The sequence below is a fragment of the Malaya genurostris genome, chromosome 2, assembly GCF_030247185.1.
Source record: "Malaya genurostris strain Urasoe2022 chromosome 2, Malgen_1.1, whole genome shotgun sequence".
In the NCBI taxonomy this organism is placed as follows: domain Eukaryota; kingdom Metazoa; phylum Arthropoda; class Insecta; order Diptera; family Culicidae; genus Malaya; species Malaya genurostris.
This window is the reverse complement of record NC_080571.1, coordinates 115375544-115400644: the sequence shown is the minus strand read 5'-3', so window position 1 is coordinate 115400644 and position 25101 is coordinate 115375544. Positions and strand designations below refer to the sequence as shown.

The following is a 25101-nucleotide window of genomic DNA, read 5'->3' as shown; positions in this document are numbered from 1 at the left end:
AGGAGGGGGGAGGGGGGGAATACTGGTGAGATCGATCCTTTGAGATATTTTAAATTTTTGTTGCTTATGGTGCCTTATTATATTTCTTTGTAGTATTGAAAATCAGCTTTTGTTGAGATCATATTGTTTGCCAAAACATATCCCGATCTCTTTTCTTACACAGTTCGAAAAATTCTTGTGATTTTACATCTTATCAGATGCACATAAATGGAGCGTCATGTTTCACACAAATTTATAATCAAGAACATGTAAAATTGTGTGATTTGAAAATTACGTGGCTTTAAAACGAAAGGAATAAATATCAAAAGATCGACATCCACAACGCGACTTGAACCGAAAACATTAGATCACAAAGCACACTAGTTAGTCGACTGAGCCACAGAAGCACATATCTGCTTGGCTGGTAAATCGTGCATATAAATTCATATAGTCTCACTTGTTAGCCGAGTGCAAAATACACTCGGAGCTAGTAAATTTCTGATCGAATGGAATATTGTGTCATTTGAGAAGTTCAGTAGTTATGAATTGTATCGTTTGAAGAATTATGTCACCTGTAAAATTCACAATTTCTTTCTGTGTACCTACTAACACATCTCCTATCCTGTGATGCTCGTGGAGATACAGTGGTACCCGCGGTATCGGACTAACATTCCTTCTTTTTTCTCAGTAGCACAGCTTAAGTAGCTTAATGAAAATAGCTTTAGTAGTTTATGAAAATATGGGAATGAAAATTATTTGCTTCTCTCAAGTTTCATTTTCTTGGTTTATTGTACATTTCCACTCATTCGGTCAATCACGAAGTGCAGCTACGGGCGATCTACTTCAGCTCAGTAGTATAGTCTTTTCCAGTTATCTAAACATGGTCTACGTTTACTGTCGGCAGTTGCATTCCATATCCAAGAGGAATTATTTCTTTGGTTTTGGTGGAGAAGTAATGTCGAGCGTGGGATCTTGTATTCTTGGAAACTGCATGAACGTTCCTATCGTTATGACGGCAACAGTTCATCGCTGAATCGCCTGTCCTATTTTTAAGATTTTCGACATAAATATTCACTCTATCACATATCCTGGAAGTCAATAAATATCATATATCCTGGAAGTCAATCAAAGTTATCACTCAAAAATACGTTCGAAATCGTACTGGTCGATTTTGGACCACCATTGTGTATTTCCGGAATTTAAAACACCCAGCCAAGTCGGAGCAGTCTGAAAATGCGAAATTAAATCTGCTACTATGAATAAAAACGTGGCATCGCCATGGATACAAACAACACATTACAGTGGATACAACCCTGTGCTATTTTCGAGGCAATGTGTTTTTTACTGGCTCGCTTCCACTCCCAGGAAAAATGTTGGGAAAATAAATGAATTCCCGTAATTCTAATAAATTGTTTTGTGGATATAGTGATTCAACCAATGTTTTTTTTAACAACCGACATTTGTTAGAAACAACCATATTCTAGTTTAAAACAAGTATATTTTATTCAAATCTACGATATCTGAGTTTTACACAATTATTATTTCGGTTTGTTGGGCAACTAGTCTTTTGGTTTTTTTTCTGCGTGTAACGACTACCTACACTGAGGAAAAAGCAATTAAGAGTTTCTGAAGACTCGGACTTATGCACCACGTAGAAATCAATTTCATTAAAAGCTGGAGTTCTTCATGAACAGTCATTTGATTTTCTTAATTGTTGTCTATGCCTGGTATAATTATTCGCTTTATATACTTTATTAATAGTCCGTAAAGTGAAAAAGTCATAATTTTGTTTCGTGATTTCATCATTGATAAAAATGCGAACGAAGAAACAATTTTGGATCCGAACTTTCTGGTTACTACAGTTAATAAATTAATAATTCTCGCAAATTTTATTATTTCGGCCTGGGAACATACAGTTGAAGTTTACTTTAGTTCACACATAAAAAATATATCATAGCGGCAGTGAAATCAGTTTTCTTTTGATTAAGGCGAAAAATACCCAGTCATAGAAACCACAAATCGTCTACACAGCCAATATATGTGAAAGCAACTTTAGAATTAAATTACATTCAAAAATTTTATCTATCTGATGAGTATCTAAAGTAAAAGAATTTTTCCTCTACCCTAAGACAAACTTATGGAATACATTGATAATCCATAACCAATTCATAAATTTGGTTGTTCCACCAGGAAGAAAAAACACTTCATATCATTCAGAATAAAATTCTGAAAGTGCGACGTTTGACCCACACGTGGTTGAAGTCGCTTATAAAAAACAATAACAAAATTTTGAAAATGATTTTTAAACGTCTTACCTGGTTTAGTACAAATGAGTTATACATATTCACAGATATAGAACTATTTGATGTAATGTCACATAATGTTATTAGCAAATTCCGACGAAAATCGATGCAATCTTAAATTGAATCAATTCGCTCACTAGTAGGTTTACAATTTTTCGTACAAAAAGTCGCGGAATGACAGAAGAAACTGATGTCTTAATGGTAATAACCGAGTCATGTATATAATACGGCTGAAAAGTCACCACTTGTTACTGAACGCTTAACTAAAATCTCAATAATTAAAATTGAATTCATATTGCAATGAATAATATATTTAAAAACTTGTTTTAATCCACCTAGTGGTGTAATGATGCCTTTCTCATATCAATCAGACTATCAGAGACTGTGGTATTCTTAAAATATTTTTTTTTCGATCTTGAAAGATTGACATTTTTTACGTTATTTGTCTCGCCCCTTGAAATAATGGTATACAATTTTTGACACACTTTACCCTATACTTTCGTAGCCGAAAGTCGAATCCAGATGAAATACAGAAGTTTTGTATAGAACCACAAGACCATTCATTTAAATCTAAATTCGTGAAATCCGATCCCGTCATCTCTGAGAAAAGTTGATGAGTAGCTTGAAATTAGATTTCTTACCCTAATCACCCAGAATTTCTGTAAAGCACCATCAAAGCCTCGGTTCAAAACTCGGGTGAGAAAGGTAAAAACTATTTATAATTCATATGTGTATGACTGAAAGTCATAATTCGTTCGTATAACTTTCGAAGATCATGTGAATATATTAAGGAAAGTATTCATAACCCCATATCTTTTGGTGTCGATCTCGAACCACCACGTATATTTTCGAAAAATGACTTGACTTAGAACAAATTGAAAAATCCTAATTTCGGATTTTTTGTGATAATACGAAGCACTGTTTATGCGATCTTCCTTAAGATCCAAAATACATTTCGCGACTGTCAAAATTAAAAATGCTTAGAAAACAATAGCCGTTTTATACGGGAGAAAAATGACGGCATACGTCAAAATTGTCGGTAATATAGACGCTTCTAAAACAATGAACCTAACAGAACCGAGACCTATTAACACCTTTTCCTATTAATAAATTTTACAATACTTCAGATGTAAATCATTTTTGGTCTATCATAACCTAGCTCACAATTAGTTACAAAATAGCAAGATTTGTCTGTTACAGTCATAATAGAGAAATCAATTTGCTTACCGAAACCATGAACCGAAAAAGGTCATATGCACACCTAATAACTCTAACAAATGGAAGAGCCTGTATAACATTATTTGCTCTTCGTGCTTTCTTTTAGAAGCGTAATTCAATTTGTTTAGCCAACAGATAATGTTACGAAGGTGTTCCTTCCTGTGTCATGATGTGGTCATCCGGTCGTTTTGTCAGTCATTAGGTTAAGTGGGGATCCAATATCCGATAGAATTGATTTTGCTGGGTGAAAGTGTATATCGCTCATAGTTAGTTACTAAGGAAAAACTCAATGAACTTTTACTCAATAACAGAACAGTGATCGAACAGGCGAAGGTCTATATGATGAGATTTCATAGAAATACAAGCTTACTGCAAGTTATTTTATTCTCCGTCGTAGCTACAATGTAACGTCATGGTGATAGGTGATATGTGAATACAAAAATTATCACATATAGTCTAAAGCACGCTCGTACCCAGGAGGTCGTCTCGGGAGGGACCCTCAGATAAAAAAGTAATGTTACTGAAGATTACTTATGTAGCTAATTCTTGGTGTACCTTTTACCGGTGTTTTTAACAGACACTTGAATCTATTCCACAGGAACTGTCATTATGAAGTATTCAAATAAAATTTGTGACTGTGCCCGATAGAAAGTTATCATATTACGTTTCTTTACGTTTACTGTCATATTATTTCTGTAATATATGTATAAGATCTTCTAAATAGTTATATCCACCACAAGACTTGTGATGATGCCATATATTCTGAGATCATTTATATTTCTCCTTTAAATGACGACAATTCACTACACATACTAAATTTATAAGTCATATTAGTAGATGGTCATACCAATTTACTTTGGCTATACTGGTTTCGGAAGTAGTGGTCTGAAATTCCAAAAGGAAACTCACATAAATTTCTCAGAGACAAATTAACGTTTGAGCACAGATAATAGTACGAGGAAGCCAAATCAGGTGAACGAAGGTGATGGTCAAGTAATTGAAATCTAAACCGTTGATTTTAACAATGGTAGCGATGTTCATGTGCTACATGTAAGGCCATTTCACAATGATTTCGGTCTTTGATCGCTTCATAAACACTGCGCCCTTGGACCCCACCTCCCTTCTCAGGGTACGCGACTGTCGGTAAAAAACGCTTCCAAACATACAAAACTGTGAAGAGTGATCTAACGCCTTGTAAAGGTTGTACCTTTTAAAAATGTAACACTTGTAACGTTTTGTAACATCTGAACCTTAGAAAAAACTACGTCTGTAACGATAACGCCTACACCTTACAAAAGAGTAACGCATGTAATGCTTCGTAACGACTCTAACTTACAGAATAATAACACATCGTAACGCCTGTAATTCACAAATTCACGCTTGTAACGCATACAATTCACAAAAAACGAACACATTTCACGTTTCGTAATGCCTGTAACTTGCAAAAAGTAACGCTTAGTAACGCCTGTACCTTACAAAAGGTAACGCTTAGTAACGTCTAAAAAGTAATCCATGTGACGCATCGTAACGCTTATAACTTACGAACGAGTAACGCTTCGTAACACAGAAAACTTATGAAAAGTAACTTATGTAACGTTTGTAACTTACAAATAATAACCCATGTAACGCTTCGTGTTATCATAACTTACAAAAAAGTAACGTTTCGTAACGCATACAACTTATGAAAAAGTAACACATGTAACGCTTCGTAACACCTATAACTAACACAAAAAGTAACGCATGTAACGCTATGTAACGCCTATAACTTACTAAAAAATGGGAGCAGGTCATTTCGTCGAAAGCCACATTGGATATTTTATCATTTTCACCAAACGGAAAATACCACATACATTTGCCTGGTAGATACACCTATGCAATTGCTTTGATACTTAGTAGCTAATAATCAACAAATTTTCTTGGAAACTCCGTTCTGACGTTCATGAATCAGTCTTTATTCAAGAGTACAAGAATCAATCTTTATTCAAGAAGTACAATTGTAGGGCAACAAAACGGGCGTTAACGCTATCATCTTTCATATGACTTTATTTTGAATCACTTCTAATTACGAATTTAAGACAATTTCAGGATTCGGCGAAATGACCTTTTCGGCGAAAAGGCATTCGGCGAAGTGACCCATTCGGCGAAATTTCATTCGGAGAAATAACCCTTTCGGCGAAATGGCTTCAGGCGAAACGGCCGAAACGGCTTTCGGCGAAATGACCCTAATCCCAAAAAAATAACACATGTTACATTTCGTAACACCTATAATTCACAAAAAAGACACACATGTAACGCTTCGTAACACTTATAACTTACTAACAAGTAACGCATGTAACGCTTCGTAACACCATTGTTTCGCTGAAAAGTTACGCATGTAACGCTTCGTAACACATGTAATGCCCATAGCTCTAACGCTTAGTAACGTCTAAAAAGTAATCCATGTGACGCATCGTAACGCTTATAACTTACGAACGAGCAACGCTTCGTAACATCGAAAACTTATGAAAAGTAACTTATGCAAAGCTTGTAACTTACAAATAAGTAACCCTTGTAACGCTTCGTATCATCATAACTTACAAAAAAGTAACTCTACGTAACATCTATAACTAACACAAAAAGTAGCGCATGTAACGCTTCGTAACACCTATAACTCACAAAAAAGACACACATGTAACGCTTCGTAACACTTATAACTTACTAAAAAGTAACGCATGTAACGCTTCGTAACGTCATTGATTCGCTGAAAAGCTACGCATGTCACGCTTCGTAACACATGTAATGCCCGTAGCTCACAAAAAGTAACGTAAGTAACGCTTCGACACGTGTATAATTTACAAAAAAGTAACCCATGTAACGCTTATCACTTACAAAAAAGTAACGCATGTAACGCTTATAACTTACAAAAATGTAACGCATGTAACGTTTCGTAACACCTATAACTTACAGAAGAACGACGTATATAACTCTTCGTAACACCTATGACCTCCTTAAAAGTAGCCCGTTGTAACTCGTTTATCGCAAGAATCTAACCCCTATAACGGTATTTAACATTAATAATTTCCACAAAATAACTCGTATGATAATATCGAGTGAAACGCTTCGTCAAATGGAACATTTTTCCGAATTGGGGACGACTAGCGTGATGGGTAAGTCGATGTCTTTCACACAACCCGTCTGGGTTCGATTCCCAATCCGGCACATATTGTCAGGAAGTTTTTCTAGCCCGAAATACCCGAATGAGATGAATGACCTTAAAATTAAAACCTCTATACTCGGAACATAAAAAATTTATAGTACTTGTACTCAGGAGTTGGCTTTGTTCTGCTTCGTAAGGCTTGCTACTGCGTGCTTTATCGGCAGTGGAGTTTTGATCATATATTTTCACCACGTAGATGAATGACATATGTGTAACTTCTTTAATCATCTCAGCTCCATAATTTATCTTTTTCTACAGTGTTCGACAAATACGAGGAATCTGCAAAATTTAGACTACGCAGGTTATTATTTTCAATCGTATTTTTTATTTGTTGCCAGCACTGTTTTCTGCCAAATGTCAAATTTCAAGTCTGGAATGTCAGTAGTGTTTGTGATACGCATTTTTTGTGAGACGCTATACGTATTTTTTTCGATTTTTACGAAGTTCAATAAAGAATTACCCTTAAGCAGGCTCGTACCCAGGATTTCGTTTCGGGAGGGTCAAAAAGATAAAAAAATAATGTTACTGAAGATTGCTTATGTACCTAATTCTCGGTTTCCCTTTTATGACTGTGGATACTAACGAATGCTGTAGAAGCCCTATAAAAAGCTCTGATTGGTACAAAATGTTCAAAGAAGGGCGTTGTCTACCTTCTTGAAGACGAAAAGTGTGGTCATGTTGACATGTCATGTCATGCTGACAGTTTTCTTCGTTTCTATTCAGGCGTTATGCGTCATTTGCGTGGAACGTTACGTCTCAAGAGGCCAGAATTAAGGGCCAACAACGACTGATTTTCTCAACACGATATCGTGCTGTCTCACACTGCATTACCAAAAATTTATCTATCATAATATCGTTTTTCGATTGGTATATTTACATGAAAAGTTAATTCATTTATCAACTATCAACTTCAAAATCTCCAATTGATAACTCAATGTTAACCTAAGTGACTAATAGTATGTTGTCATAGATTCGGGGAGTAATTAAAAAAAGTTTTAAGGGTTCATCAACTGTCACCATGCAGCTGTCAGCTAGTTAGCTTCTAACTCCAAGTCATTTTTAAAAACTCTGAGATTCCACTTTAACGCGTCTCGAGAAATAATACAATAAAATTGGTTACCCAATAATGATTCTGTGATGTTTGTATTAAACATTTTGCGTTTTGGTTTGATTTTACTCTTTCGTTTACCTGTGTCATAATCGTAAACTTCATAAACTCATTTTCTTCAACACAAATTTCTCTGAATGAATAACTTCGAAGAAGAAAAGAAGCAACTTTACTCCTTTCTCGAACTCAAATTAAAGTTTTTTTAATTACCTTTTTCAGATTGCCAACCTGTGAACCACCTCCACAATGGGAGAACAAGAAATCAGTGAGAGTTGTTATTTCAGGGTGACGTGTTTGGAAAATGGTAATGGCAATTTTATCGTTGTTGTTTCCACAACTGAAAGCATTGGCTAGTTCAAAACCGTTGATCCTTTAATGCAGTGCAATGGTTTGAAATTCCACAGGTCTGTAGTGTCAATCAAGGATAAACAATGCCGTCGGTTGCGCCGTTTCGATATCCGCAAACAAAATAAACTGAAAATCGTGTGAAATTACTTGCTGAAAACTGATAGTAGAATGTGCAAACAATATCCCACTCAACCGGTGCTTTCCGGCAGAGGTTGGGTGTGGAAAGGAAAATGTTCGGACCGTCCGCTGCTCACCGGAATGCTGGTGCTGTTACTGAGCTGCACCTTTCCGACTGCGGTCCATGCCGAATGTAGGAAACAAGATGTGAGAACGTGTGAGGCGATCTGTGTTCCCACCAATTCGGTGGGTGGTGAATTTGCCAGCAACTCAACTGGTGGCGCCCAGCTGGACACAAAACAAGCATGGAAGTGTGAATTGCGAATCGTTGTGATTATGCCAACTGACACGAGCATCGAGGCGTCATTGCCACGTTCCTATCCGGTGCTGTTGAAAGCCGAAGAGTACATCAGATCTCAGCAAATTATTCCACCTTCGATTTCAATTCGCTGGATTTTCTACGACGACCAGTGCGATCAGGCGAGGGCCACCGTTTCGGCAATGGATGGCACCGGCAGGGACTGCGGTCACGTCATTCTTGGACCAACCTGTGATCTGGCTTTGGGTGAGTAGCATCGTTTAGTGCATTGTATAAATATCACAATTAGGTATATCGAATTACGGAGCCGGAACAAATCGTTACTAGATTTCGCAAGGAAAATTATCATACAATTTTTATGCATTTTGCTATTTCCTATTTTCAATATACAACGAGGTAGCGAAGTAAATGGTACCAAAAACTATGCATCTTCAAAATATCTTCTAGTCGTGAAACTGTTCTGGCATTGAGCTACCCTGAAGAGGCAAATAAACAAAGTCTCGGAGGCATTTCAGTTTTTCTTAAACTCTATGCTTCTTAGTTCTACAATGAATCACAAAAATCAAAGATATTGTACAGCAAATTGTTTGTAAGATACTCTTATTTCGTTTTTTCTATAAAAATAACTACCTTTTAAACGTCCGTTCGAATGACATTGTTAGTTTAAGATGAAATAATGATCATTCATGAATGAAATAATGCATAGTGTTTAAAAACTACAATGTCATCCATTTCCTTTTTTGATGCCTTTTAAGAAACTGTAAATGCGACCTTGGGTTAAAAGGCTAGAAAAAAAGGCTAGAGTCAAAATTGTGATCTAATGATGCAAATTGTCTTGCTGGTTTTGAAAAATACTTATAAAAAATTTGAGCCAAACAAAAAAATACAAAAAATATACTTCGATTTTCTGTCAACCCGTTCGAATAGGTTCCGAGAAATCAGTTCTTGGTGCTAACTTTTTTCACATTCCTTTTATAGGGTATTCCAGTAAATCTAAGCACGATTTTAAAATAAAAATATGAGCTAGGTTTTCGAGTTTTATTTTTATTCTGTGCATTATTACGGTAAAGTGGGGAGAACTGAGATTAAAAGGTTTCAAAAAAAAATTAAAACATTTTAATCAGATCCTACTTCCGGTTTCGGAACTAAAGCGTGATAAGTGGAAAATTAATTTAATTTGATTATTTTTCCACGAACGATAAGTCAACAACAGATACAAATCACATAAAACTGTCTGATCAATTCTTCTAGTTTGCAGAGCTTGTTAGTTTGTAGGCATATAAACTTAATTCGGTACTACTAGTCCCCTCTTTGGCTGTTCCGAAAGCACCGAAAGTGGTGAAGAAAACCTCTGGAAATAGAACTCACTTCGATTGCGTGCTTTGTTCTATTTCATACACGCTGGAATAAAAACGAAACGGTCACGGATGTCTGCTACTGGTGTGTGATATTGGTAATAGATGGTGCTGCGGTTGATAAAAATTTTAGCTATTTTATGACCGAAAGAAAAACAAACATGCATCGGAATTTCAAGCTTTACGAACCAAATGTAATTTTCACGGTAGTGCAGTAATACAGTGCTGGTGGGGTAGTGATGTCAATTATAGCAATAATATTTTCTGATTGAGCCGATTTTTTAGTTAATTTTTTTTTGTATTGGATCTCATTGTCACCCTTTTTCTAGGGAGAGAGGAGCTTCCATTTCCCTCCTGCGAGGATGAGGTGCACTTCGTTCGTGGCTCGTCTCGTCATCCATTGCAGCATCGGTGGTATTGTTGTTGATTTCCGTCTTCTTTTCGTTTTTCTTATTGTTCGCAGTCATGAGTTCGTTGCTAGTTGCTGCAGATGCGCCTTGTTGTACATTGGTTGCAGTTGTTGGTTAGTTGGAAGGTACCTTGTTCTATAGGGGATACTGATGGTTTCGTTGAATGAGATGCTTCATTGTTGTTGGTGGCTGTCACAGGTGTACTGGGATTGCTTGGGGTTGATGTGAAGGAAGCACCGTTGGGACAAAGTTTTGCGAATAATACAGGGTGATTTTTTAAGAGCTTGAGAACTTTTTTAAACAATAAAACGCATAAAATTTGCAAAATCTCATCGGTTCTTTATTTTAAACGTTAGATTGGTACATGACATTTACTTTTTGAAGATAATTTCATTTAAATGTTGACCGCGGCTGCGTCTTAGGTGGTCCATTCGGAAAGTCCGCTTTTTTATCGACAAATTTTGTTCAGCGATGAGGCTCATTTCTGGTTGAATGGCTACGTAAATAAGCAAAATTGCCGCATTTGGAGTGAAGAGCAACCAGAAGCCGTTCAAGAACTGCCCATGCATCCCGAAAAATGCACTGTTTGATGTGGTTTGTACGCTGGTGGAATCATTGGACCGTATTTTTTCAAAGATGCTGTTGGACGCAACGTTACAGTGAATGGCGATCGCTATCGTTCGATGCTAACAAACTTTTTGTTGCCAAAAATGGAAGAACTGAACTTGGTTGACATGTGGTTTCAACAAGATGGCGCTACATGCCACACAGCTCGCGATTCTATGGCCATTTTGAGGGAAAACTTCGGAGAACAATTCATCTCAAGAAATGGACCGGTAAGTTGGCCACCAAGATCATGCGATTTGACGCCTTTAGACTATTTTTTGTGGGGCTACGTCAAGTCTAAAGTCTACAGAAATAAGCCAGTAACTATTCCAGCTTTGGAAGACAACATTTCCGAAGAAATTCGGGCTATTCCGGCCGAAATGCTCGAAAAAGTTGCCCAAAATTGGACTTTCCGAATGGACCACCTAAGACGCAGCCGCGGTCAACATTTAAATGAAATTATCTTCAAAAAGTAAATGTCATGTACCAATCTAACGTTTAAAATAAAGAACCGATGAGATTTTGCAAATTTTATGCGTTTTATTGTTTAAAAAAGTTCTCAAGCTCTTAAAAAATCACCCTATATAAGGATCGATGACACTTGAGGGAAGATCATGCACACGCACTTCTATAGCACCATCTTCCATATATACTGGAATGTTGTACTTAATGTTTTCGTGCTCCACATAGTACACATTGTTATTGTCTTTTGCGAATTGAATTGCAGCCAACTCTTTATAAAACTGGATGTGAACAACATAATTGTTTTATTGCATTGAAATAAATACACACGTTTAATGTCAAGATGCATTTGCTCCTTAAGCAAACCTTCAAGTTGGTTTCTTCCGTCCCGAACGTAAGCGGTTTTGTTTTATCGACTGACTTGGATGAGATGTGAAAGCGAACTGGTTTTGAAAGAAATGAGTATCACGTAAAACCTGTTCGTATTTCGTACTCAGTTATTTCAGAAAATTGTTAAAAGTAATAGGTCAAACGAACTTAATTACAGCCAACAAGTCTATATTAGCTGACCGGAGAATTTTGTCCAGCAATAAATCAGACAATTCAGGAGATGAACTCTGAAATACTTGATTTATTTATTTATTCATTATGTTCACTTCCTTAGTGTGTAAGAAAGTTTTTAAAATACGTCAGTTACACACTCTTATATAATCGAAAACAAGTCATTTCTTCAAAGTTTTTGCAAATTATTTTAACGCAGTAGTTTCAAATGAAAGATGTTTGAAAGGCTACATTGTGCAACCTTCCGAGATAATTAAGTGCGAAATAAGACAATTTGGTATGTGAAACTCATCATCAATAAAATCATACAAATATGAAATGTTTTTATATTATTACGTATGTTCTCCAAATCCATCGCTTTGTAAAACATATCACTAATTTGAGATATATAAGACATATTTTAGAATAAAGCATAGTTTCCAGCAATTATATTTTTTACAATATTGCCGAAGATGAAAGCTCTCTATCAGCTTTTAGTGATATGTCGATCTTTTTATCCGGCTCTACACACAAACTACAACTTGGACATCTACTCTTATCAATCCGCGATGATGGCCCTTTCAACTCTAGACTGTGACACCGAAAAGGAAAAGCTTAAGACTGTGACACCGAAAAGGAAAAGCTTAATTCAAGGCAGGAAATTTTTATTTTTAATTTGAATCACTGTGCAATGAGGGGATCACTGGAGTAACCTATTGGCCAGAGCCATTACTCAACAAAAGAGAGTCGAAATCTGCCCAGTCTTATTCCCTTAGCAATAATGTACTGCAATGATTGATATACAAATATTTGATGAAGCCTGATGAAAAATCCAGTCTCCCTGCGAACAGCTGCTGGACAGGTGGAAAAATGTGAGTATGGGCTAACATATTGAGTAAATAATTTGTAATGTGTTTTGCAACGTAGTATTTGATAATGGTTATTTTTTTCATAAATACGTTTATTTCTTAAGGCAATTTACATAAGTTTTTCTTCGCCTTAGCATCACTTTTACATAGAATTCTTATCCTAATATAATACTAATATAGTCACAACTATTTGAGCTTAATAAAACATATTCCTCTTATTTTTTAAATATCATATTAGGTATTTCGTTATTTATTATTAAATCTACTTAAGAACATTATTTGAACCAAACGATTAACTGCTATAAATTATAAAATAAGCTGAAATTTTTATCCATTTTGCTGTTGATTTCGTAACGTATTTTGAGTTTTTTTTGTATCAGCACATCATTTTTATTAAAATTTTGCTATTGGATGAACTAATGGAGGTAGTAGGAGTCAGAACTAACCCTCAAAAGGGTCAATTATTAAATTGAAACTTCAATTGTCTTTATGAAATGATAAAGAAGTTTCATGTAAGAAAGGTCACGACAAGCAAGAATGTCTCGAACTGGGCCATTGGATAGTCTACCTTGAGTACGCAAGGAATTTCTTAGTTGAGATCTGACATCACGATACTCCACGCATGTCCAAATGACATGATCAATATCACGATAACCTTCGCCACAAGCACAATGATTAGTCTCGGAAAGTCCAATTCGAAGGAGATGTACATCTAAGGCATGATTCCAGTCCCCTGAATCATGTCTTTGTCGGTATTTTAGGAATAATTGAGTGCATCCACCGACCCAGATCATCTTTATTCCAAGAAGCTTGCCAGCTGGCAAGTGTTCTTTGGCGGGACGCGCTATAGAATTCGTTGAAAGCAATCGGTCTCGCATGAATTTCATCTTCAATAGCACCATGTTTGGCTAAAATATCGGCTCTTTCATTGCCTGGAATGGAGCAATGAGCCGGGACCCAAACTATTGTGATTTGATAATTATTGCTCAATACATCGTTCAAGCGCTGTTTTATTTTTCCCAAGGTTCATTTTTGCCAGCAGTGTATGAACGAATGGCTTCAATTGCACTCAGACTGTCTGTGAAGAGAAAATAATGGTTTGGAGATAATGTGACGATTACACTCAAACTATAATGAACTGCTGCTAACTCTGCTATATAAACAGATGCAGGTTCTTGAAGCCTAAATGAGGCCGAAACATTATTGTTGAATATACCAAACCCAGTAGCCTCTTCAATTCGTGATCGGTCTGTGAAAAACATTTTCTCAGAGTCAATATGCCTGAACTTATTTGAAAATATTTTTGGAATTTCCCGCGAGCGTAGGTGTTCCGGGATTCCACGCACTCCGCGCTTGTCCCGCCAAGGGTTTGGAGGCCTTATGTTAGACGATGGACCAAGAAATCGTTTGGTTTGGGCTTGTTCTGCGGCCTCCAGAATCGAACAAACGAGGAAGTCATATTCTTCAAGTGGGGGGAGCTCTTTCATTGAAGTTAAGACACTTGACATATAACTTTGGAATTTAATCCAGTCAATATTTTTTGTCAAATCATATGGAATATTAACTGAATTAGCAATGCCTTTGCTACAGCTAATTGAGATGATGATTGGTAAATGATCGCTATCGTGTAAATCAGGAAATACTTTCCAGGTGTAGTCTAGTCGAATAGATGTCGAGCAAAGAGATAAATCTAATGCACTTGGACGTGCATTAGGTCTTGGAATCCGTGTCATGCTACCCATATTCAATACTGTCATGTTGAAATTGTCGCAAATATTATATATTAAAGATGATCTGCTATCATTGTAAACGGAACCCCACATCATTCCGTGCGAATTGAAATCTCCTAAAATCAATCGTGGAGCAGGAAGGGCTTCAACAATTTCATTAAGCTGTCGCTGTCCAACTTGAGCTCTTGGAGAAATATATACCGAAGCAATGTAAATGTCCTTTCCTTTCATGTTTATTTGACAAGCAACAACTTCTATACTAGAAGTCGAAGGAATGTTTAATCTATAAAAGGAATAACATTTCTCATGATAATGGTTATGTTGAGTTAGTGATAGTTAGAGCATCTCAATATTTTATACTACCTGTTTTAATATTGCGTATTAAATATAAATACTCAAATATACTTACAGCGATTAGTTCAGCATTCTCCCATCGGTTCTTGTATCAATACCAGTTCTATCAGTCCAGTGCCATATCTAGGAGGAGCAAAGAAGGCCCCGGGAACTTTTCAGGTCGCCAATTCGATTCTTCCAGGGATGGAGTTGAGCCTTTTTGGTATACTCACTAAATCAACTTTGGGACTGGTAAATCTTATTTTGCCCCGGGCGCAAATTTTTCTGGATACACTACAGTATGTTTTCTTTCACTTTGAAACTTTGCGTTTGCTGTTGGTTTATGTTAAACTGATAGATGGCATAAAACTTCAACATAAACTATTGTGCACTGATGAGTTGAAGACAACACCCTGCCCTTGGCCTTGACACTGAAAGATTCAGTTTAAACTGTAGAATGGCGATTGCAGTTCATAATTAGATCGTCTACCAAAATAAATACTGATCACATCTCCGTCCCACTAACGCCACTCATTTCCTGTGACACTTGTGGTGATGCAAAGCAATTCCTCGATCACTAGTAGCAGCAACTGTTGACCTAACACTCCCTTTCTTCATACAGTGACTTGCATAATCGTGGCCATCGACGTTATTGATAATCTCATGATCTTGAGCTACCGCTACTCCCAAGTAACTCACGTTTAGCTACCGCTACTTCCATATAACATGCATTTGGTTTAATGTGCAATTTCAACTGGTTGTTTGCTCAATAACGATAATTCGAAATCTGAATTGAGCATTCAAGCAAGCAAGGGTTAGTCGAGTAACTTCATAAACTCCAAGAAGTGGGCATACACCTCACAGTGGGAAAAAGGATCAAAACGCTGCTTTGCTCAATAATTTCGTTAAAATCTATGTAAATATTTCCAAAGTGAATATTTCTTATGCAATTGATGATATTTAAAATATCGGGAAACAAATTCTCTTTTGTCTGACTTTATTTCGAAGACTGACTGTAAAACTATAAAAAAATGAATTCAACTGTACTGTATTGTGTTTTACCCCAAATCTTCTTCCAATGCACTTTCATGTTTCGCATATAACCCCACAAATTAGTTAACAGCTAGTTCCATAGTCACATTGTGTTATATCGTTATATCCCAATTTTTAATCAAACTGAATTTTAGTTGAATGCTGATTTACAATCCACAAGTACACACAATATAAAAAACGTGTTTAATCCACCTAGCAGTGAGATGATACCTATTTTTATCAATCCGCATGTGTTTTTTGCATGAATATTCTTCGGTGTTTAAGTTTTCATGACATTATTTTAATGACCCTCGTTTTAAGCGACAATTTGAGATTTTAATCACTCATTACTCTGTAATGTCGAAACTGCAAATCGGATCGAATTTGAATCTAGAAGTGTGATAATCGATTAAACATGCCATGATATGTAAGTTCCACTCTAGAGTTTACGGTAATTTAAGGTACTTCCAGAGCCGGTATTCAGGAACCAGCATAACCCAAACCGATTCGTATGGCCATATGACGAATAAATTACAACAGTTTTGAGTTCAACTTTGAAGCTTTTCGGGATTGTCATCTTCTATATCGGTTTGAATTTTAAAAATTCATCATCATGTAATTCGAGAACCGGAAGTCATAATTGGATAAAATAATTAATTTTTGTATATAAGTTTGTTTTAATTAAAATTTTTGTTTCTGAAATTTGATTAGGCTTTTTTTGAGAAAACGATTGAGCTTTGAGAAACGATTTTATACTGGAACCGGAATTCTAAAAGCGGTATGGCCGAAGTCAGATAAATTCACCTGAGTAGCTGTACACTTTACATTTGTTTCAAAACATTTGAAAATCAGTTAAGACATCTTTGAGAGATCATAGCACGAATTAAATTTTTAGGTGCCTTCTGATCGACAACTGAATACCACTAAAACTGAAAAAAGTTAATTTTTTTATCGACTATCCAAATCTGCTAACCCGATAAACCTGATTAAATTATGTGGAATAGACATTTTTATACAATCCCCGAAACCGGAAGTTGGATCTGACTGAAAAGCAAGATGTTTTATAGAACTTTGAAACTTTTCATTTGAATCTTAGATGATTCTTAGATTTCATTTGCATCTTAGATCGGTTCAGCCATCTTCAAGAAAAATGAGTTACACAATTTTGATTTCGTTTCACATATCATCCTGTAGTTCCGAAACCAGAGGTCGGAACCAAACATAATGCAGGAACTTTGTTTGGGAGCATACGACTTTTCGTATGAATCTGAATTTGTAGAAAAGAAATTTTCCGAGAAAATTAATTGAAGTTATTTGTCACACACGCATTTGCTGATCTCGACGAACTGATTCGAATGGTATATGGATGTTATGTTGTTCCAGCATTTATTGCTGTAAGTAGTTTAAAACAAAATAATTAAAAAAAATTCTGCCATCATCTGGTTTATATATGTCATATTCGAACGATTATGTTGCCAAAAACGAGCCGTGCCAAAATCGGTCCGAGGCTAAATGTCATGAAAAAGAATGCTGTACACAATCCTTTTGGTTCTTAGAAACAATTGTATGTAACAGTATAAAAAATCGTGTTTTCCGTTGCTCCCAAGCATTTCTTTGTCATACAGCGCTCAAAACTCCTACTGCTGGAATAGGGGGAAAAGTCGCTTACAGAAAAATTTCGATATCTCCGTTAAAAATGGACGGATTTTAACAATCTATGGCTTGTTGGATAGGTATTACCGTGCGGAATCTAAGTCTGAAAACATATTCTGTTTTCAAGGTCAATTGTGACAGATACTGTCAAAAAACTGAAAATTTTGACATAAAACTTTGTATAACTCAAAAAGTAAACATCCGATCTCAAAACCATTCAATAGCGTTTTGGGTGACGGGGAGACCTTTCATTTGCGACTAGTTTGATGAAAATCGGTCCAGCCATCTCTGAGATCTCGACCTCTTAGTTGACAACACACATACGGACACACACACAGACATTTGCTCAGTTCGTCGAGCTGAATCGATTGGTATATGTCATTCGGCCCTCCGGGCCTCGGAAAAATTTTCGAAAGTTTGAGCGAATTCTATACCTATTTTTTATACAGGGTGATTTTTTAAGAGCTTGAGAACTTTTTTAAACAATAAAACGCATAAAATTTGCAAAATCTCATCGGTTCTTTATTTTAAACGTTAGATTGGTACATGACATTTACTTTTTGAAGATAATTTCATTTAAATGTTGACCGCGGCTGCGTCTTAGGTGGTCCATTCGGAAAGTCCAATTTTGGGCAACTTTTTCGAGCATTTCGGCCGGAATAGCCCGAATTTCTTCGGAAATGTTGTTATCCAAAGCTGGAATAGTTACTGGCTTATTTCTGTAGACTTTAGACTTGACGTAGCCCCACAAAAATAGTCTAAAGGCGTCAAATCGCATGATCTTGGTGGCCAACTTACCGGTCCATTTCTTGAGATGAATTGTTCTCCGAAGTTTTCCCTCAAAATGGCCATAGAATCGCGAGCTGTGTGGCATGTAGCGCCATCTTGTTGAAACCACATGTCAACCAAGTTCAGTTCTTCCATTTTTGGCAACAAAAAGTTTGTTAGCATCGAACGATAGCGATCGCCATTCACTGTAACGTTGCGTCCAACAGCATCTTTGAAAAAATACGGTCCAATGATTCCACCAGCGTACAAACCACACCAAACAGTGCATTTTTCGGGATGCATGGGCAGTTCTTGAACGGCTTCTGGTTGCTCTTCACTCCAAATGCGGCAATTTTGCTTATTTACGTAGCCATTCAACCAGAATTATGTAGACCATAAATCGGGCGTAAAGCGCGAAACACATTTCGAACCGAACACTAAATAATAACACTAAAAATTGGTAATAAAATTCAATGATTTGCAAGCGTTGCTCGTTAGTAAGTCTATTCATGATGAAATGTCAGAGCATACTGAGCAAATAATAATGCATGAAAATCATAACCTCAAAAAATCTGAGCAAATACTAATGCATGAAAATCCTAACCTCAAAAAAGTCACCTTTTATATATAAAAATAGGTAAAACCTGTTTCAATTCACCTAGTGAAGTAATGATGCCTTTCTTATATATGTGATATTCTATTCAAAATGTTTGATTTTTGAAAGATACCAAGGGATTTTTTATGTGTATTAACTAAGCAAAGTGAGTGAGATCCATTTTGGAATATATGATCACTATTTCTGGTGCTTCCGGAACCGGATACCGGGAACCAGGATTGCCGGAATCGGTTGTTTAGTTGCCAACTGATAATGGCTATCGATTTGTGTAGTTTTGAGACCAGTTTAGAATTTTTTTACCGTATTTTGTTTCGCCGGTTTAAGTGACGGTGTATAATATTTAACACACTTTATCCTATAACTCTGGAACCGGAAGTTTGATCCGAATGAAATTCAAGAATTCTGCATGGGATTCTTAGTGTCAGTAGGATCCATAGTACTAGCCATGCAATGATTCTGTACACTGAGAATCGGCTGCGAAGTCTGTTGAAACAGAAAGGCCAAATTCCACAAAAGGAATGTAATGCCAGGACTGTTCTTTGCATGGGACCGTAAGGCCTTTCATTTGAATCTAATTATTTCAAAATCGGTTTAGCCATCTCCGAAAAAACCACCTAGTGAGATTATTTGACATTGACATACAGACATTGCTCAGCTCGATGAACTGAGTATGCCACTTGGCCCTCCGGGCCAACTTTTACTAGTCGGTTATAACGGGTTAAATGGACTAATACTGTTTTGCCTTTCTGCATAACCTTTCTATATGAGAAAGGCAAAACAGTGTTAGTGAAAAAACTGCTTAACTTCGGAAATCCGCATAAAAAATCGCGTAACTTCGTAAATCCTCATAAAAAAACCGCGTAACTTCGTAAATCCGCAAAACCCAACAAAAGACAACTTCATAAAAACCGCGTAAAAAACACATACAAAACCGTGCAAAAAAAGACCTCAGTGTGTATTATCGAGGAGAGTATTCGCTAGTGAACATTCCACAACCGATATATTGCTGATGTGAACTTCAATCAGTTTCAGTAAGAATCGCGTTTTGCAAAAAAATCAGGACAGAACTTTTTTGCAGTGAGTTTTTTGATCGATGAATTTTTTTTCTGAAAAAAAACGATGAATTTTTTGTCTGAAAAACAATTTCAGTCGAGATTATTTCCCAACACGCGAGGATATTGGTAAACTTAGCACGCGAGTACTACAGGGTCCGGCACTCGAAGTGTAACCAACTTCAGACCTTCGAGCCTGGCGTCAAGGTAAATGCGACATATTATCGGGAAAGTATTCTGGAGGTTGCTTTGAAGCCGTGGGCAGACAAACATTTCGGTGGCAGACCATGGACGTTTCAGCAGGACTCGGCACCGTCTCACAAAGCTCGGGTGAACCAAGAATGGCTGAAAAACAACGTTCCGAACTTCATCACGTCCACACAATGGCTCTCGAATTCACCAGATGCGAATCCAATGGATTATTCTCTTTGAGCCATTTTAGAGAGCAAAGTCCGAACTAAAAGATACACCAGTCTCGAGGCGCTGAAAAAAGTTATTGTCCGCGAGTGGGCCAAAATACACCTGCAAGTCACATTCGGGCAGCTTGCGATTCGTTTTTTGACCGTCTCAAGGCCATAGTCAAGGCAAAAGGTGGTCATATCGAACAAAAGTGAATTGATTCTGAATTTTGTATTATTTTTACACATTTTGTACTTTGAATTAAGTAAAAGAAATTTTCCAAACTGAATTTATGGCTTTTTTAATTGGTTACACTTCGAGTGCCGGACCCTGTAGACTCTCACAAGTGAGTTTTACTTGTGACCAAATATGTTATAAGTGATGTCGTGCGATCGTGTTGTTAAACTAATGGCAGACCCTGTCTGATCTTATCATAATTGTAAACAAGCTTGGAATAGGCACTGCTTAGAATTTATACAGGCGGCTTAAGTAACTTTCGAAAAAAAAATAAAGAAAACAAATATGCTACAAGATAAATAATGTACAACTTCGAATTATCGTTGATACACTCCCAAAGCAAAAACTATTGTTTGGCATTTACATTGCGAAATTGCATTTGCAAAGGGCTTGCATTGAGGTCACACAATATGTTGTGTCTTTGCAAATGAAAATATCACCATTAAGAGGATATTTAAAAAAATATATTCATTTCAATTATCCTGCGCAATCGTAGTTCAACCACAGATAACAGACGAACATGTTTGATTCGCGAAATTGAAAATTTAACTGAACTATCAACAAATCATCTCTATGTGGGAATTCAAACAAGCTTCGAACGGTCACGCAATGGCACGTGCTTTCAAATTTGAAAACGATGGTTATTTATGCATACAAAACCGTAAACATCGAAAGTTCGAAACGAATATTTACGTTAATGCCTTCCACACTTTTTTTTGGAAGAAGTTGATTCTATATTGGATAACTGCCCTCTGCACTAACAGGTAGCTTAAAATCAATATAAAATTATCACTTGTGGATCACAAACATATTGGAGTTATTCTGCTTTCGTCAGTTTTGTGAATTGAGATCACCCACTAAGTTGCAGCTTGATAAAAAAAGTGATAAAACACCATAATGTAGATTACATTCAAACACCAAGCCAGTTTGAAGTTCATCATTACAATTCTCTGTCGAAAATTACCCGTAGTTCAACGTCATCATTTAAATCCATCAATGACAAGCAAGCAGACATGTGAAGAGAAAAAGGGAAATAAAAAGAAAGCTATCAAAAGACAGTCAACGTAACGCGCCACGCTTGTTTTTTATTCACACAAGAACACGCGTTTGTTGCAAATCATTGAAGGAGGCCGATTATTTATTTTAGTAACAAAGCTATGTCTACCGAGATATTTTTTCCTGTTAAAAATGCAGTAGAATACGCATAACCGAAGATAAATTTTGTCTTTGTCGTAATCATGTTCATATTAGCTCCTTCGTTTATTGCATCATTTGAAGCCATCGTAAAAATAGGATTTCATACGATAGGATGACAATAGCTGAAAACGATTCGAATATTTTGCTTCAATGAAGTACAAGAAGGATAGCAGTGAGCCTTTTTTAGTTCTCAATCAATTGGAAAGGAATATGTGAAATATTTTTGTAATTAACGAATTTCGCTTCAACAGGCCCATGCGCAGGGAGGAATCACAAAACTAGTCAAATCTTCGAATAAAATTATTGAAAAAATAAATAATCAAATCCTACACTGAAAAAAATCGATTAAAAAAAATAAGGTTGAGATACAAAAAAGCTCTGTTTTTTATAATTATGAAATTTTGCGCCAAGATGGGTGATTATGTTTCCTGCCAACCGGTCATATATTGCAAGTTTGACAATTTTAAGTATAAGAAGTTTTTTTTAACTAAAACTTTTCTAGATATCGACGAATAAGTGATAGAGGTCCCATAGCCTGCTATTGAATTTCATCTCGATCCGACTTCCGGTTCCGGAGTTACATGGTAATATGTAAAATTTAGAGCAAAAGTGTGCATTCAATTTTCTCTGAAACAGGTCAACCGATTTTCATAAACTAATTCAAATGGAAGGTCTTAAAGTTTACTAAAAATTTCTAGAACATTTTATCCGGATCCGACTTCCGGTTTCGGAACTAAAGCTTGATATGTTGAAAAGTTCCTATTTCGTTAGTATTTTTTCACAAACGATGATCAAAAACAGGTACAAATCCCATAGAACTTTCTGATAAATTCTTCTAGTTTGCAGAGATTGTTAGTTTGTGGGCATAAATTCTTAATTCGGCACTATTGGTCCCCCCTTTTCCTGATCCGGGAGCATTGAAAGTGGTGCAGAAGAACAATTAAAATAAAACTCACTTCGATTTCTCTGCAATGCTTGAACCGATTTTCACATACCTTGATTTGAATTAAAATTCATATTATATTTAAAGCTACTGTGAAATTTCATCCGGATCCGACTTCCGATTCCGCAATTACAGGGCGATGAGTGTCAAAGTTTTCAAATCGCCATATAGAATGACAGTATGTACCACACCGAAAGAAGAGGAAAACACAAAACAAACGATGCGTGCTTTTTTTCTATTTCGTTCACGATATAAACAAAACGAAACGGTTATGAATGTCTGCTACTGGTGTGTAATACTGATAAAAGACGGTGCTGTTGTTTATAAAAGTTGTAGCTATTTTATGATGAGTTCGACCGAAAGAATAAACGAATGTCAATGAATTCAAATTTATTTGGAAACCCTATTTTAATCCACCTAGTGGTGTAATGATGCCTTTCTCATATTACTTGTTACATCATAAATATAACCGTGAAATTCGCAAAAATAACTGTTTATTGAATAGAAATAGGATAATTTGTTCGGATCTAATCTCACAAACTCTATAAATCCTGTTTAACCTGTAGTTCCGGAACCGAAAGTTGTATCCACAACAAATTAAGGAATTCCGTATGAAACTCTAAGACTTTTCTTTTGAACCAATAAGTGTGTGAAAATCGATTTGGTCATCTCCAAGAAAAGTGAGTGAGATGCTTTTTGCAGTTTTTAATCACTATTTCCAATTCCTCAGAAACCGGATTCGAATAAACGGAATAGCAGAAGTTGGTTCGTTAACTACCAACAAATATGACTTACAAATTGGAACAGTTTTGAACGTAGTTAAACTTATAATTACTATCTCATGCTCTATTTCGTTTAAACCAATTAAACTAAATCTAACGAAACGAACCTGCGTTTCTGTTACTACTGCATATGTATGTCAAGCAAAACATCATGAATCAGCAGCCGTAGCAGTTATTATTATTATTATTATCAATAATATAGTTATTATTATTATTATTATTATTATTATTATTATTATTATTATTATTATTATTATTATTATTATTATTATTATTATTATTATTATTATTATTATTATTATTATTATTATTATTATTATTATTATTATTATTATTATTATTGACATCACTACACAACGTGTATGAAATAGAACAAAGCACGCTTTGTGCATTTTGTGTTTTCTTCTTCTTTCGGTGTTGTACATATTGCCATTCTATATGGCGATTTGAAAACTTTGACACTCATCGCCCTGTAACTGCGGAACCGGAAGTCGGATCCGGATGAAATTTCACAGTAGCTTTCAAGACAGTATGAACTTTAGTTCAAATCAAGATTTGTGAAAATCGGTTCAAGCATCGCAGAGAAATCGAAATGAATTTAGTTTTAAGAGTTTTTCTTCTCCACTTTCGGTGCTCTCGGAACAGGAAAAGAGGGGACCAGTAGTGCCAAATTAAGTTTTCATGCCCACAAACTAACAAGCTCTGCAAACTAGAAGAATTTATCAGACAGGTTATGGGATTTGTACCTATTATGGAATATGTGATCACTATTTCCGGTGCGTCCAAAACCGGAGACCGGGAACCAGGATAGCCGGAATCGGTTTGTTTAGTTGCCAACTGATAATGGTTATCGATTTGTGTAGATTTGAGACCAGTCTAGAAATTTTTTTACGGTTTTTGTTGCGCCGGTTTAAGGGCTGAGGCCAGTAGGTCGCGTATAACAACGTGGCTCGCTCTGCGTATTGCATTTCCCTCCATGCTTTCTCGCAAATGTGCAAAATGACTCTCGATGTGGCCGGGTGGCCAAGAAAGTTTTGTTATTTTCGGTTAAAAGTACATCACATAAAATCCAATAAAGCTACCGCTTGTTTGGCAGCCTTGCTTAGCCGATTTTATTTCTCTCTTTCGTTACGTTACCAGGATACAAGAGCAGAAAAAATGGTGCCGACTTACCTTCACAAAAATAACATTCACTTCATATATGTTTTTATGCACTAATCGCATCTAAATTAAATTATCTAGACATTCTTAGGATAGATGTTTGATCCATGCTTTTGGAGGCGAGATTTTCAATGAACAAGATGAAAGACGGCGTTTTCAGCTATGCATTTCTTCCTTCAGAAAAAAAGACTTTCCCGACCGCTAATGTCAATGAATCATTCTTAAATTTTCACAGAATAATCTAAACCAATTTTCTAAGAGAAAGTCAGTTGGGTTTTTTGATATTCGTCACCGTTTCTGAGAAAATCAGATTTGAAGCGTGAAAATAGCCCTCTAAAGCGCCCTAAAATACACTGGCCTCAGCCCTT

General features: G+C 36.2%; 1 protein-coding gene across 1 annotated transcript in view; it reads left to right on the top strand.

The window, feature by feature from the left end:
- LOC131432604 (atrial natriuretic peptide receptor 1) overlaps positions 1 to 25101 on the top strand; it is a 368937-nt gene that overhangs the window by 56325 nt on the left and 287511 nt on the right. Inside the window, exon 2 of the mRNA XM_058598970.1 lies at positions 8024 to 8834. Coding sequence (XP_058454953.1) covers positions 8321 to 8834 — 514 coding nt within the window. The 5' untranslated portion in view covers positions 8024 to 8320. The remainder of the gene's footprint in view (positions 1 to 8023; positions 8835 to 25101) is intronic.